Genomic DNA, 16,423 nt, shown 5'->3' with positions numbered 1-16,423 from the left:
AGTAGATACAACACAAGCAAAGATCTAGTCAGGAGAAAACAACCTGGACAATCATTAAAGAAGATAATAAAAAGAAAATATTTGTATTTTTTTCTCTGTAATAGAGAGGAACAACACAAACAATAAAAGCACATGGAAAAATTTTAGCGCAGCAGCTTAGCACATGTGTATTTCTTTGTACAGGATTGACAGTAGTATTCGTTCATTTCACCGAATCAATTCCTATAGTCTCAATAGAGTCAGTTGTATCTTTAACTTTAAATGATAAAAGATCAGTTCCCTGTAAAAAAATGGATTTTTTGTTCCTCAGCCAACTGCTGGATAATGTGATACTCATGCTGTCCAGGATGCGGTCCAGTTAGTAACTTTTTATTTTTAAGCTTCTCCCAGTAATGGCTCCAGTTTCCATCACTGTCTGCACCAAAACCAAACACACGGACCTTGGAACACAAAAATGAACATACAATAACTAACAAATCTGCTGCATTATGTAGGACACACCTATTTTATGAATATTTAACATTTCACTTCTGTAATCAAACTACACATACAACAGTGACATGTGGATGAGTCATAGCATTCATATGAAACTGCCTATCAAGCAGCCTATCATCTTGTATAAGAATAGGCAGTCAGAAAAGCCTCATGGCATATCAAGATGGCGCTGTGCGAGCAGCAGCTGGTTACGGGAGCTCTCAACCCTTTATTCTTACTTTTCGTTTTTTCTATTGTAAATAGGCACTTTTTCCTATTTTTCCTTAAAGTGGGTGAAGCTTTGTGCAATCGTGCATATAGGAAACCCACTTTTATCACACTTTTATTCGGAGTTGTGCTGTTTTTTGCACTTTTTGGACTTGCTTCAGGTGAGCCCTCTGGACACAGCGGCGGCCGCTCTGAGGAACAAAGACGCTACACACGTGAGACCCTTCTCGGCCTCCGCAGCTCATCCTTTCTCGACACGGAGAGGCCCCATGTCCCCGCGGAGATATGGAGGAAAAGAAAAGGCTGCAGAGGAGGACGGCGAAAGTGCAGGACTTATTTTCCCTCTATCATCATGGGGAACGTCCTCTCCATCACCAACAAGGTAGAGGAGCTGGCCACGCTGACGCGGCTGAAGGAGCATCGTGAGTGTAGCCTCATGTGTTTCACGGAGACGTGGCTGAATGGACATACACCGGACTCTGTGGTTTCCCTGAACGGATTTACACTCGCGCGCGCGGACCGGAACGCGGTGGGAAGCGGCAAAAAGTCTGGGGGAGGACTGGCTGTGTACGTGAATGAGCGGTGGTGTAACCCAGCAAACGTGCATGTGAAGGAACAGCTGTGCACGCGGGACTTGGTGATGCTTACGGTGGCGCTGCGGCCGTATTATCTACCGAGGGAGTTCTCGCACGTGATTGTGTTTTGCGTGTACATCCCACCATCAGCTCATGCAGGGACAGCATGTGAAAGACTCCACAGCGCCGTGAGCGAAGCCCAGAGCCGCCATCCCCGGGCGCTTGTCCTGATCAGTGGAGACTTCAACCACGCCTCCCTCTCTGCCTTTCTCCCAACTTTCACACAGTATGTCACGTGTCACACGCGGGGCGACAAGACACTGGACTTACTGTATGTGAATGTGAAAGGCGCCTACACCGCTGCCCCCCTCCCCCCACTGGGCCGCTCGGACCACAACCTGGTTCATCTGCTCCCCCACTACACACCCAAGGTGAGAAGAGGACCTGTGCAGAAGAGAACTGTGAAGGCATGGACAGATGAGGCCAGTGAGAGACTCAGAGACTGTTTCCAGACCACAGACTGGAGCGTGCTCTACAGTCCTCATGGAGACGACATCGATGGCCTCACGCATTGCATCACAGATTACATCAACTTCTGCGTGGACAGCACTGTGCCAACTTGGACGGTACGGTGCTTCTCCAACAACCACCCCTGGGTCACCCCTGAGCTCAAAGCCCTCCTGAACCTGAAGAAACGGGCTTTCATCTCAGGGGACAGAGAGGAGCAGAAGAGAGTGCAGCGTGAGCTCCAGTGGCGGATCAGAAGGGCCAAGAAGGACTATGGGAAGAGGCTGGAGGAGAAGCTGGTTCAGAACAACGCGCGGGACGTGTGGAGAGGACTTAAGAACATTTCTGGACATGGACAGAGTGCCAGAGGGACAGCTGATGGAGACCAGCGCAGGGCGGACGAGTATGGAATTAGATTTGTGCCAAAATAATTAAACAAAAATAATAAATTGCAAACAAAAAATAAAAATTGAGAGATATAATCTTACTCAAGCAAAAAAATATACTTGCAATCAAAATATTTGTGTGACTGTGTAAATATTTAGCCTTTACTTTTCCAATCATCACTTCTTTTGTTTACAGTTCTGTCTTTTTTCCCTCACTGATCAGAATTTTGTTTTCAATGCCAGCTTTCTCATTTGCGGCTGCCTGACATTTTGCTTGCGATTTTTGCAACAAACCTCTGCGGGTGGGCGGGCCTTGTGAGGAATGCGTAACTCATTGGCTGAATAGTTTTTGAGTGACACCCCGTGCCCCGGATGTTGTTCTGTACAGCGGGTGAATTCGGATGTATGGGATGTACTGTGGTAAGCTACTTTAACGTAAGAAGTGTAAGTATCTGTCATATGTGTTGTCTGTGTTGAAGTAGCCGTTTTGATGTTGTAGCATCATGCTAATAACATGTTGGAAGCACAGCCAGCCTACAGTATATCAACAACAATTTAGCAGCTACACGTTGGCTAACAGACTTGCTAATGTTATCAAGCGGTGGGGATGGGGTGGAGGGGCATATGTTAAACAAGCTCGGTACTCTTAGAAAAAGGAAACAGCTTAACTCATTTCTCTGGCTCCCTGTGTTTTAACCCTGGCTTCAAAGCCTAGGTATGTTTGAACAGTTTTGCACTAGTGGTAATTTAACTTCACTGTCTTTCAGCGTATGGAGCTTCTTCTCCAGGATTGCAGCACTGATGGTGACCAAGATGATAGGGTGGTGGTGTCAGACATCCCTTGCCCCCTGTCTGACCATAACTTTGGTATCCTTTCAGGGACTAATAGATCCCATCACATCAACTCTGTGTGATCAGGATCTCTATATTCAGACACTTGAGCTTGTGAGGAAACTGAGCGAAGTCTAAATTCAACAACTGAAATGTTGAACTATCTGCCATTCAGAAGAAGCTTGCTGAAATGCTTCTATGTGGAATGAAATGTACACACATCTAATATTTACACCCGTGTGAAAGAAATGTTGTGTTTACATTTATATGTAATTAATAATAAAATGTTTCGTCCTGAATTTTCTGGGTCACCCAGCAAAGACTTAGTCTACACAAAAAAAAAAAAAAAAAAAAGAGATTCTGCTTACAGTTCTGGTCAACTATAAAGCCCAGCTCTTTCATTAATTCTCTATTAAGTTCATTGCAAAGTACATTTTAGACCTTTAAAATATTATATTTTGTAGGAACTTACTGGTTGCATGATCCAAATTGTTTCAAGTACTGTCAACTTTCAATATTTTATTTGGAAGTAAATTGTTGTTCGTTCAGTACCTTATTTTGTATGCAAAGTGATGAACTGCAATAGCAAGTCCATATATTGTGTTTTGTGTTGAAATTGACTAAATACTCTATCCAGCTACACATGAACCTGTAGGGTACTGCTGAAATAGACTTGGAATTAAAGACAATTCATGAATTGCACATTTTTTTATTTTGCTATTAAATATATTAAACACATTTGTGTATTTTACTTTTTTATCAGCTGATCTTAACTGGTCCATTTTCAGGAACCACCACAAACTCTGCCAAGAATATCACAACCAATCAAAGTATTAACTAATTCTCAGACAGTAAAAAACTTTTCAGAGAATAAACAAGGATGTGGAACCAACAAATGCTAAATCCACGATCCACTGAAAATAGCTCTGTAAACAACTTTTGGGTTCTCACCACCTGTTGAGAACCACTGTTTTATGTAACAAACATTTGTGCACTGTAGAGGCACATAACAACTAATATGCAGATAAACATGAAAATGACACAACAGAATCTTAAGTGTTCTGGCACCATTTGAACCAAACTACACCCTGTAAAATCCTGCACCACATCTCATTGCTGTTAACATGTTTTTCTTGAACTCATCATAATTCACACAGTGTGCAGTTGGAAATGTGATCGTTTCTGTGCATGCGCTGACAAGTGGATAGCAGATCTTGTGGTCTGGCATCCGTTCCAAACACCCATGGTCAAAACAGACAGTTATCTTAAAATTTGTCTGTCTGCAGTTAGAAGATGCCGGTGCGACTGTCCAGTCAACCACTGCATCACTCCAGGGACATCAAGCGGATCTTCATCCTCAACTGTTCCATCTGGGGAAATTTAAAAAAAAAAGGCAATTAAAATAGATTATTAGAATTGGACAAAACCAGACAGACATGATAATACTTTACAGTAGGTCAGATCTGTCCATTTGGTCTTAGTTGATCTTGATTTTGTATGTCAAATGATTAATTATTATGCATGGGTCTGAGTCAAAGTACTGATAAACTGATCAAAGTCGTTTAGCGCAAAATATAAATTAATTCAAAGGGAAACACATTTAATAGAATTACTAACCCAATGTTGAAATAAACTCTCAGTTATAGTATGAAAGGAAAAAGTGTCAATAAATTTATTTAGTACCTCTTTTTGCAAATCACAGAACAGTCATTTATTAGGTTATGGAGGTCATGTTTCTGCCTGCATTTGTTTGTTAGCAACATAACTCAAAAACTTAAGGATGGATTTTGATGAAATTGTCAGGAAATGTCTGAACTGGTAAAAGGAACAAATGGAGATTTTGGGAATGATCCGGATTGCCGTCTGGGACATACAGCTATCACAGCCTGAGCTGCGTTGGCAGAGGGCTGCGCTCTCCAGGTGCTTTTCTAGGTGAACAATTGGCCTGTCTAATGTCTGACCCACGGCACCATCTGATGGAAAAAGCTCGGTGTTGTAACTGGACCCTTGGTTTCTCAGCAGACTCTCCTAAAATTGTCAGAAACATCCCAGTCCTCCACAACTCACAGTTACAGCAGCATTACTGTGAGCCCATTAACATTATAGAAACATGGAGGCAGCTCTGCTCACTCACAGTCCCTTCAGGCTGGACACATCACCCACTGGAGGCACCATGGTGCACACAATAATCACACTTCATGCAGATTGGCATTTATCATTCCACAATATGCATATAAAATAAATATAGGACAATGTAACTGAGCTGCTTGACAGAGGTCTGCACTGTCTAAGTGCTTTTCAATTAATATCTGTGTTACCTTCTGTGAGGTTTACCCCTAGTAGATCTCAGAAGACCGAATACTTTAAAAGTATATCTCGGTTCACTTACCCTCAAGCTCTTGCAGGAAATCCTGGAAGTTGTTTAGGATTTGTGCTTCCCTTGTGTGCTTTTGTGTACCATTTTCGCTCATCTCTGGGGCCAAGTGCGACACAATGTAGTGTGAGTCCACCTGAAAAACATATGACAGAAAAATATTTGTCTAAGATAACATGGCAATGATCAAGAATTTTGTATATACCACCTTCTTTTAATTACTCAAAAACCAAAAAAGAAATATCAGCTGTATTAAGAGTTTATGACATCATATGTAGCATCACAGAGGATCTAACATGTTTCTGCTTCAGGAGATCATAGGAGCTTACTTTATCAGCATCAGCAGCCACAAAGAGGCCATGGCAAAGCTTTCTGTTCCTTTCCATGACATCTATGAGGCTGTAAAGTTGTAGTCCCTCTCGAAGTTGCCTGAGCATGGTTGTTCGCCTTGCAGCAGAGTGCAGCAGGATTGCCCTTTCACAACAGAAAAACAGCTGTCATGTGCATGTTTCCCACATTTATTTGTCAAGTAATCAAAAACAAATTAGGTCATTATATTTGATTACATGATTATTTTAAATAACTGAATGCATGGCAATAGATTTTAATATTTCTTTGGAGGTAATTATTGAATGGACAAACCGATAAGGTAATCCTCACACCAAGGCTGCTCATAGGGTTTCATTAATACTTGCTCATAAAGTGAAGTTAAACAGTTTAACACAATAAATACAAACCGTGCTATTTGTCTTTGTTGTCATCATTTATAGGTCCTGTGTAGCCACAGTTGAGAATTTGTTCAGTGCATGATGATAAGTCTGATGTTTCTTCAACCTAGGGGAAATTAAGAAAATTCAAGATTCTCCACACTAAATAACATTAATATCTAAACTAAAACAGTCAATAAATAACAAGAGCCACAGGTCCTTTTCCTATTCTATTTATTTATACAATTGTAACACTGTTATTTCTGTCTTGTTACCATGAAATGACAGGACTTTGGCGTCTTGGTGGTGCTAAAGGTATGGTCACAAGTTCAAATTCAAAAGATTCTCCTATTCTCTAAATTAAATTTGCACAGTTGCTGTGAGTTACTTAAGGTAAAAAACTACAGTAGTAACTATTCTTACCAAATATCCGAAAACAGATAGCTATTTAACATAATCCAACGTCCCGTTTATCCGCAAATAGGTTCCACGCTATCCCAGCAGAGAGATCCATGGCCTTTGGCTGTTCAGAATGACACAGAATCTCAATGACAGATTGGATCCACCGGAGTGAAGCTCTGAGGCCATCTCCACGACAGGACTCTCCTAACTTGTTTGTAGCGGAGCGTACCCCAGCGGATCTAATCTGGCGTCTTGCGGCTAAGTTGCCCAGGCCAAGAATCCCTCTAACTGCTGGAAAAGTGTTTATTTTTGACAAACGGAACGTCAATGAGTAAACTGTTTCCTTTTTCTAAGAGTACCGAGCTGTTTAACATATGCCCCTCCACCCCACCCCACCGCTTGATAACATTAGCAAGTTCTGTTAGCCAACGTGTAGCTGCTAAATTGTTGTTGATATACTGTAGCTGGCTGTGCTTCCAACATGTTATTAGCATGATGCTACAACATCAAAACGGCTACTTCAACACAGACAACACATATGACAGATACTTACACTTCTTTACGTTAAAGTAGCTTACCACAGTACATCCCATACATCCGAATTCACCCGCTGTACAGAACAACATCCGGGGCACGGGGTGTCACTCAAAAACTATTCAGCCAATGAGTACGCATTCCTCACAAGGCCCGCCCACCCGAGAGGTTTGTGCCAAAAATCGCAAGCAAAATGTCAGGCAGCGCAAATGAGAAAGCTGGCATTGAAAACAAAAGTCTGATCAGTGAGGGAAAAAAAGACAGAACTGTAAACAAAAGAAGTGATGATTGGAAAAGTAAAAGGCTAAATATTTACACAGTCACACAAATATTTTGATTGCAAGTATTATTTTTTTGCTTGAGTAAGATTATATCTCTCAAATTTTTATTTTTTGTTTGCAATTTATTTATTTTTGTTTAATTATTTTTGGCACAAATCTAATTCCATAGACGAGCTGAACTGTTACTTTAACAGATTTGACTCTCCCCCCACCCCTCTGCCCCCTTTCCTGCTCCCCCCTCTTCACACATCCCCAGCCCAGCAGACTCTCCCCTTCCTGCGACACCTTCATCGGCCCCCAACTCACCCTCACGGACTACTCCCACCCCCTGCAGCCCACCTCACTCCCCCCTCACTCCCCCCTCTCCTTCACACCGGACCAGGTGAGGAGAGAGCTGAGGCGACTGAAGCAGAGGAAATCTGCTGGACCAGACGGCATCAGTCCCAGGCTGCTGAGGACCTGAGCAGACCAGCTCTGTGAGGTCCTCTGCCACCTCTACAACCTGAGCCTCAGCCTGGAGCGGGTCCCCGTCCTGTGGAAAACCTCCTGTGTGGTCCCAGTCCCTAAAACTGCTCACGCCAAGGAACTGGCCCACTACAGACCTGTCGCCCTCACCTCCCACCTCATGAAGACCATGGAGAGGCTCCTCCTCCACTACCTCCGCTCAGTGGTGAGCTCCGACCTGGACCCGCTGCAGTTTGCCTACAGGCCCAACATGGGGGTAGAAGACGCTGTCATCTACCTGCTGCAGCGAGCGCTCACTCACCTGGAGAGCGCCGGCAGCGCTGTGAGAGTCATGTTCTTTGACTCTCTGACTTTGACTTCAACACCATCAGGCCGGCGCTGCTGCGGGGGAAGCTGGTGGACGCGGGAGTGGATGGACATCTCGCTGCCTGGACCACTGACTACCTCACTGACGGTCCACAGTACGTGCGGCTGCGCGGCTGTGAGTCAGAGGTGGTAGTCTGCAGCACGGGGGCGCCCCAGGGCACCGTCCTCTCGCCCTTCCTCTTCACCATCTACACCTCAGACTTCACCTACAACACGGACAGCTGCCATCTCCAGAAGTTCTCCGATGACTCCGCCATTGTGGGCCGTGTGTCTGAGGGGAACGAGCTGGAGTATCGGTCGGTCATCATGGACTTTGTGGACTGGTGTGAGCGCAACCATCTGTGCCTCAACACCAGAAAGACGAAGGAGATGGTGGTCGACTTCAGGAGAAGGACACTCCCACATCCACCAGTGAACATCCAGGGGCAGGACACTGAAACAGTGGACAGTTTCAAGTACCTGGGTGTTCACCTCAACAATAAACTGGACTGGTCCCACAACTCTGATGCTCTGTACAAGAAGGGCCAGAGTCGCCTCCACCTTCTGAGGAGGCTGAGGTCCTTCGGAGTGTGCAGACCTCTACTAAGGACTTTCTACGACACTGTGGTAGCCTCTGCTTTCCTCTACGCTGTCATCTGCTGGGCCCCGGGCAGCACAGAGCGGGACATGAAGAGACTGAACAAGCTGACCAAGAGGGCCAGCTCTGTCCTGGGCTGCCCACTGGACTCTGTGATGGATGTGGGTGAGAGGAGGATGTTGACCAAGCTCTCATCCATCATGGACAACAGCTCCCACCCACTGCACCGGACTGTAGTGGAGCTTAGCAGCTCCTTTAGCACGAGACTCAGACACCCTCAGTGCAAGAAGGAGCGCGACCGCAGGTCCTTCATCCCCACTGCCATCAGACTGTATAACACTACTGTGTAGTTGTTATTATGTGCAATATTTATTATCTTGTTCTTGCACTTTCGTGACTTTTGCACTCCTCTGTTTTTTGTTTCTAAGAACCCTGTAATGTTAAATTTCTCCTTTGTGAGATTAATAAAGTCTAAAGTCTATCTTATGTCGGTCATATCAGGAAGACTATCACAAACATATCTTGTTGCTTATTTTCGAGCACTTATACAGAAACTGACAACTTTGTAGACTTCACAGTTAAGAGAAATTAGAAATGAACTTACCTGATCACAGATGTGCAGCGCAAGAACCAAAGCCATAAAGCCAGTGGATGGATACCCGCCCTTTTTATCCAGCCAGATGTCATGAACATACCTCATGAAGGCTGGATTGACCACCATTACCTGTTAGGAATCTGAATTAGTGTTTCAATTTATTTTTTATCTGTCATTACTTTTGCAGACAGCTCACTGCTGAATGCAGTGAACATAATACTCACCAAATCCTTGTTAGCTTGAACCTTGGATTTTACTGCCGCATATGATCTAGAAACAGCATGAAATGACAAAATCAAATGAACTACTTGATAGAATATTGTTGTGGACATTCCAAAAGAAAACTAAAAACTCACAATATGAAAACACACCTCAGGAGACATTTGAAGTAGGTTACGAGATTTCACTTCATTCATTAACTCTATGAACCTTTGGCAATTTTCTTGGTGATTTCAGTATCTTTATGTTTAAGGTTGTGTTGTGTTGTCTGTTTTTCTGTTTCATTTTATTTATTTTTCCCAGAATGGCCTAGTCTATCCAAATCTTCCATGATCTCATAGGATAATACAATTGCAGTTATAATACAACCTTCCAGTTACAAGACGGCGACTCTACCCACTGAGCCATGCCTGTTTGTTAGATTATACATCTTCATATAAATGGGGACAAATCATATGCATTGAAAGAATAAAAATATGACTCACTTTCCAGTAAATCCTTTTGTGAAGGCCATGATGAGCCACTCAAGATCCTGTATCTTAAATGGAAATAGCACAAGATGAGTGGTGTTGTCTAAATCCATGGCACTCTCTGGATACATGACACGATGAGTTGTTCTGGTCCCAACATCTTCCTCATAGCCGTTGATACGACCAAAGTTCATTCTAAGGAGTACACACCAGAATACTTATATCACTTTTTTTTCCAGAAATATTTGGACGAAAGAAGATTTCTCTGAGCTTAATATTTACCTTATGACGACATCATGGAAATCTATCAGAGGTCCGTAGTGTGATCGCTTTAAATTAACAGAATTTCCCACCACAGCACAAGTCCTGCAGCGGTCAGGGCTGGGTTCTGTTAGATCTGGAGTTGGTGGGAACATCTGAAACAGCCTCTCTACTGTTGTTTTATAGGTGCTGAAGCTGCGCCTTTCATTCTGTAAGCGCTGACAGAAATACCAGACATACTCTGTTGTTAAACCAGTTCTCATTTGCATTTTGTGAGCAAACAGGCATACAAGAACATTGTATTTCTACTTCTCTTTTACCAATGAGAATCAGTTGCTAGTTCTGGGCTCCTGCTGGAGCTGGTTTGAAGTTGGTTCAACTTGCGAACAGTCGAGGAGCCTGCTGCTTTTCTACAGGTTAGACACTTGTTGGTGTGGAAAATACACCTTCTCGCCTACTAGGAGGTGGATGATGTCCCTCCTCATCCATATGTATGAGAATGAGTCAAATCAGAGTCTTTATGGAGTCACATCATTATGGCATCGTATATCTGTTCAAAGACTGGTGTCTTCATTGAACTTTTGCTGAGGACCACAGTACAAGGAGAAAGTTTGTCTTTCCCAAGACAAAAAGATTTTCTTGGTCTTTAATTAGAATTCAGCCAACATTTATAAACACTGCTGCAAATGGCAATCCTGAGTTTCTGAATTTTCTGTAATGGGATCATTGAAACCCACGTGTCTTTGCCACGACAAATACTTTAAAATTATACACTGCTTTAAAATTATACACTGGCTGGGTACAAAACAACCTGCCTTGGTGGAAAACAGGTTTCAGATTCTCATCTGATAACTGCAGGATGATTTTTATTGGCAGGTGAGTGACTTACCTTCCACCAGTTGAAGGCATCCTCTGGCAGGTTGTAGTTCACAGACAAAAATGGGTCCACAGAACTGTTGAAACGTTGCATGAGCAACAGCTTGTCTTCTGATAAACACTTCTCACAAGCACATGGGCTTTGTTGTAGAGAGTGGAACCAGACAGTTAAGTTGAAGTGGGTTCTTATGAACAGACTAACCCCGGTGAAAAACAGCAGTAAAATAAACACCTTAAATTTGGACATCTTCCTGGATTTGTTGACACTTGTGACTGGGAAACAGGTCCAGTCTGTGGACAAAGTGTGTGGTGAAATGCACAAGTAAGTCTACAGTTATGAATAAATAAAACACTGTCACCATTTATTCATAGCCATACTCAGCAAAAGGAGTGAGAGAGCTGAGTCGTGGATTCATAATATTAACTTAATAAAGAATAATAACAACAACAACAACAACAATAATAATTAGAGATAATAGATGATGATGATGATGATTATTATTAATATTGTTATTATTGGCTCCAGTGTTCACTTGATTCCTGTGGGACATATTCCTACTCAGTCACAAATAAACTCATAATACATTTTTCAAACTGAAATCAAATAAAGTAATAATCGTACTTTTTAAACAAGAACCATCACTTTAAATGTGGAAATGTTATTTTAATTGATCTCTTACCTTAAATGAGAATCAATCAAGTTCTGGAAAATAAATGTAAATGTGCAAATGTTTTCTATCAGTATCAGAGGATGATAACTGTCTGACAGCTTGACTTCAAGACAACTGGCTGTAAATTCTTATTTGAAGGTTTTCTGTGACGACAACACATCAGTGGCAAAGGGGAGGAGAGGAGAGGTGTGGTTTTTGCATATGTGCTTAACAAAACACTGGTGATGAGGAAGAACTTGTTTCGACACAAGTGTTGAATTTTTAATCTCAACCTTATCTGACATTATACAAATGAAATACAAATGATTTTTTAGCTCATCACACTCACAAAATCCCCTTTGTATGAAACTGAATTTCTAACCAACCGTAAAATTAATTGATTTCTTGTTAGAAGATTCAATGTGTGAAGAGAAAAGTTTCTTCTTGAACTCACTGAAGTCGAGAGAATTTAAGGTAAAAGCATGAAAATTTAGATGAGAATCAAAAGTAAACCGGTTTAACAACCTGCCTTTGCTTTTGCATTCTCCCTGCAATTCAACCAATCATAAAGGAGAGGAGGTGTGACTCATCACCCTGATAACCCAAAATAGAGAAGAAGATTCAAATATCTTATGAAAGGCAGAGCTTTATTTTCTCATGTCTGACCAGAAGATTTTTGGGCATAAATGTAACCAAAGAGCAAGTTAAAATTGTTAATCTTATCCCATTCTTCTTGAATTACTGCTGTAATTATTCTGTTTTCTTTGGTTTACACTAGGGATGACTCGATACCACTTTTTCACATCCTATACCGATATCGATACCGCAGCCTTCAGGATCAGCCGATACCGATCCGATACCGATATGATTCTTTTTGTCATTCTAAAAGTTGTTAATAATACATGGATGTAATTTGCTTGACACTGACATCTAAAAACACCACGATCATTGTACAACACCTGTTCTGGTCCCCTAAAGAAAGAAGGAAAACATGTGACAACAAGCTATGTGTAACTGCTGTGGCTTTATTAAAACTTAAAGCTTACATCGCTTTTAACAGCGTTTGTAAACACAACAGACCCACCTGCACCATTCAAATGTTTGAAATAAAACTGCAACTTGGTGCACATATTTAAATTATACTAAATAATCCCAATGTATAAACAGAAAAATCACATTATACCTCAATGGCATTGCAAGGCTGCAATAAATAATCTTATGAATTAACATAAAATAATAGCATCTCCACTAGAACAATGTAGGTAGTACTCAGTAAGTTTCACATGGCTTCTCAAGACACACAATCAAAACAATAAAAATCTAGGCTATACACCTGATTTGCTGTACCAAAACAAAAACAGAAAAACAAGGACAAACAGTGATAGTGCAATCTCGTGTCTTTTGCATGCAGCCGCTGATGTTGTACTGTATGTAAAACACAGTGAACAATTATTTTATTGGCACGTGTACGACACTGATGGAATATAAACAATACCTGGCGATTAAACCTTGTCCTAACGTTCTCATGCAAGTGAAGCTGAGAGCAGCGTAGGATCTCCCCTGATGCCATTTTGACACCGACGTGCAGATGAGAAGAGGAGAGACCTGTCACCTAATCATATTTAACACGAAAACATGTCCACAGTTCGCTACTTAATCACATTTAACCCGAAAAACAGTAGAAAACAACAACAAAAAAAACAGTAAACGCACAACAGAAAAGCCGTCAAGTGGCCACAGAGTGAAACGTAAGGCGCATGCATTCACGCGAAGGGGGAGTCATATTTTTCCGGGGGAATGAAAAATACTTCAACAACCCACATTTTCCACCACACAATGTGGTTGCTCATCCAGCAAAATGAACTCAACAATTTTCTCTGTTATATTTTGGCGTTGGAGCGAGTTTTGTACTCTTCTGTAGTGCTTCCTGCAATGATGCTTGCCGCGGTTCACTTTTTGTTTTGCACTCGCCTGTAAAAAGTCTCTGTACTGCTTTCCATGATGCTTCTGCAGATGCTTTATTAAGTTCGTTGTGTTAAGATGTCCAGTTTTGCTGCCACCCCTTGAGACACTCATTTTGCAAACGTTGCACTCAGCTATTTTACTTTTCTCCTCTGTTGCATATAGTAATTCCACACGGCAGACATGACCACAGCTCTGCAGCCAGCTTCTGTTCACTCTCTGCTCACGTGCAGGGTTCTCGCCAGCGCATTTCAGCATAACGGCCCGTTACGCTGTCATAACGGCCCGTTAGACAGTGTAACGGGCCGTTACGCAGTCTTAACGGCCCGTTACGCTCAATTTAAAAGATTACGCTGTGATTAGGGCCGCTACGCCAGCGCATTTCAAAGATTACGCTGTTGTTATGAGCATAGGCGTCAGTTTAGGGGGGGACGGTGGGGACCTGTCCCCCCCACTTTTTGTCAGGGGTCATTTTGTCTCCAACACATTCAAATTCTTCACATGTAAACCGTTGTAAACCCAGTTATTTTCAGCAGTATAGAAAATTCCGACGCTCTTGAACGCACCATCCGCACTCAGCCGAGAGTTGCACAGACATGCAGCACACCTTCGTGAGGTTAAAAAAAATGTGCAGATGCTAAATTTGCACCCGTGCCAAGTGGAAGCTCCGACCAGAGGCAACATTTCGGCCCGGGAGAATTAGTACTATAGCGGCCCACAGATCCCTCTACCCGTATGTACCGATAGCTTAACAGGTTGAGCCTCCGTCTTTGGTGCAGTGGTTGTGAGATCGAGCCCAGCTTGTGGCATTTTGCCGCCGTTCTTCGACATTTTCTCAAAGTGCTGTGGTCTCCACCCCCCCCACTTTTAAAAACAAACTGACGCCCTTGGTTATGAGAGTGTGTGGCTCCGTCATGAGAGAGGGAGAGAGAGCAGCGTGTGTGTATGGAAGAGAGGGGGAGAGCGAGATGTCCAAGCTACCTTGAATGCAGCCCGAGACGGCAGTCGGTAGAGGTGGAGAGGTGTGTAGTTGCTGGGTTGGCGGTACTGTGCGGTTCAGCCACTGTTGATAGACAATAAAGGTTGCAGTGTTCTTCGATACGTCTGGGCTCCTGTGTCTTTGCCTCTACGGCTGCTGAGGAAGTGAAGGGGGTTAACCCTGGGCTTCCTGACCACGGGCCGAACAGGAAGGGTTAACACTGTGATTAGGGCTGCTGCGCTGTTGTTTTGACAGATAACGCCATGTGCGTTTGTTTTAAATTGACTGGGTGCCAATCTAGGTTAATTTATGTCTCCCCACCTCAGCCGCACTTTCCTGTCGATTGACTCGTTCCCGTCTAATGCACATGCGCACATGCGCATTCCCGCACGCATGCCCGTTCCCGTTTATTGCCTGCGCGTGCAGGAGGACCTGCCGTTACACTGAAAAAAAAATCCTGGCGAGAACCCTGACGTGACGAAAACACGGGCACATGGCAACCATGGCCAGGGGAGCCACCAGGGAGTTTGGGCCCCATGAAAAGAAATTTTACTGGGCCCCTGTAGTGCCAGACATAAGGCCGGCGAAAATATTTTGTGCTGTTTACATAAAACTGTGCATTTTAATGATATTTTTGACTATTATTTCCCATATTTGTGAAAAGGACAATGTGACAGTTACTTGGTAGGGGAAGCATTGAACACTCTGAATACTCTGAATACAATGTTTCATTTATTTACTGCAAGATTGATTCTCATTCTTAAGCATAAAATTTCCCCAAATTAAATTACATACCTGAATAATACAAAACTTGAACATAAAATAACCTCTTCCATTAAATAAATTGCAATTATCATCTGTGAAGAAACAGATAAAATAAAAAATAAAATAAATAAATAAATAAAATACAAAAAGCCAACTGCCTTTTATGATTTCTCATCACCATCTACAGAATCATACAACAAGTACAATAATAAAATCAGCTGGAGATTTTAAACTAAGTAAACAAAGTAGGTCCATTCATAAAGAAAAAACATAACAGGCCAGATACAACCTTGCTCAGCTGAGCTTCCTCTTGCACACGTATTTACAATACATATTTAGAACTGGCAACAGCTCGTCTGTGTTACGGCATGTCGTGAAAAGTGAAGATGAGGATATGAGATAGATTGGGCTTATAGATCGGATCGAATGAGTTCTAATATAAAACGTCGATGCTCGATCCAGTCATTTTGGCCTGGATCGAACTCGATATCGATCCAGCAGATCGGATCGAACCATCCCTAGTTTACACTTTGAAACAGACCTTTTGATAATCCATCACAGAATTTCAATGGGGCTCATGTCTGTTGATTAAGCTGGTCACTGTAAGACCTGGATACTGAGCTCCTGCAGCCAAGTTCTACTGGCCCTGGATGTGTTGAAGGGGCCTTATCTTGTTGAAACATACAGCTTTGACCTCAACAGAACAGTGCAGATGCAGAAGGGAACATGTGGGTTTTGAGAATGGCACAATAATTGGCAGAGATGTGCCATCACAGACAGTGAGATGACCAACACCAGGAACAGTCATGCATCCCCAAACCGTGATACTGCCTCCACCATGCTTGACAGTAGGTACTGTACATGATGAAGATAATGCTTCGCCTGGCCTTCTGTGTAGCCTCACATTAGCAGGAGGAAGACATAGCTGGAAACTTGTCA

General features: G+C 42.6%; 1 protein-coding gene and 1 long non-coding RNA gene across 2 annotated transcripts; both read right to left on the bottom strand.

Moving 5' to 3' along the window:
• Nucleotides 1-272: 272 nt before the first annotated feature.
• On the bottom strand, nucleotides 273-15,854 carry LOC127536098 (CMP-N-acetylneuraminate-beta-galactosamide-alpha-2,3-sialyltransferase 1-like). The gene is made up of 7 exons (XM_051955566.1): nucleotides 15,850-15,854; nucleotides 11,142-11,268; nucleotides 10,274-10,470; nucleotides 10,007-10,186; nucleotides 9,527-9,572; nucleotides 9,312-9,431; nucleotides 273-440 (listed from the first exon to the last, which is right to left on the bottom strand). The coding sequence occupies exons 1-7, from the start codon at nucleotides 15,852-15,854 to the stop codon at nucleotides 273-275; spliced, it is 843 nt and encodes a 280-aa protein (XP_051811526.1).
• LOC127536033 (uncharacterized) lies at nucleotides 3,691-6,112 on the bottom strand. The gene is made up of 3 exons (XR_007945019.1): nucleotides 5,705-6,112; nucleotides 5,391-5,511; nucleotides 3,691-4,371 (listed from the first exon to the last, which is right to left on the bottom strand). It is a non-coding gene; the product is annotated as an uncharacterized LOC127536033 (long non-coding RNA).
• Nucleotides 15,855-16,423: the final 569 nt, after the last annotated feature.

This window comes from Acanthochromis polyacanthus, chromosome 11 (assembly GCF_021347895.1).
Source record: "Acanthochromis polyacanthus isolate Apoly-LR-REF ecotype Palm Island chromosome 11, KAUST_Apoly_ChrSc, whole genome shotgun sequence".
Classification (NCBI taxonomy): Eukaryota; Metazoa; Chordata; class Actinopteri; family Pomacentridae; genus Acanthochromis; species Acanthochromis polyacanthus.
This window is presented reverse-complemented; position numbering and strand designations above follow the sequence as displayed.

Bases quoted from the DNA above. Each gene is read 5' to 3' on its own strand.
- LOC127536098 (XM_051955566.1), bottom strand. The intron at 9,432-9,526 runs GTGAGTATTATG...GATTCCTAACAG, and splicing joins TTCAAGCTAACAAGGATTTG to GTAATGGTGGTCAATCCAGC. The intron at 441-9,311 runs GTAAGTTCATTT...TTGTGTTCCAAG, and splicing joins CGCTGCACATCTGTGATCAG to GTCCGTGTGTTTGGTTTTGG.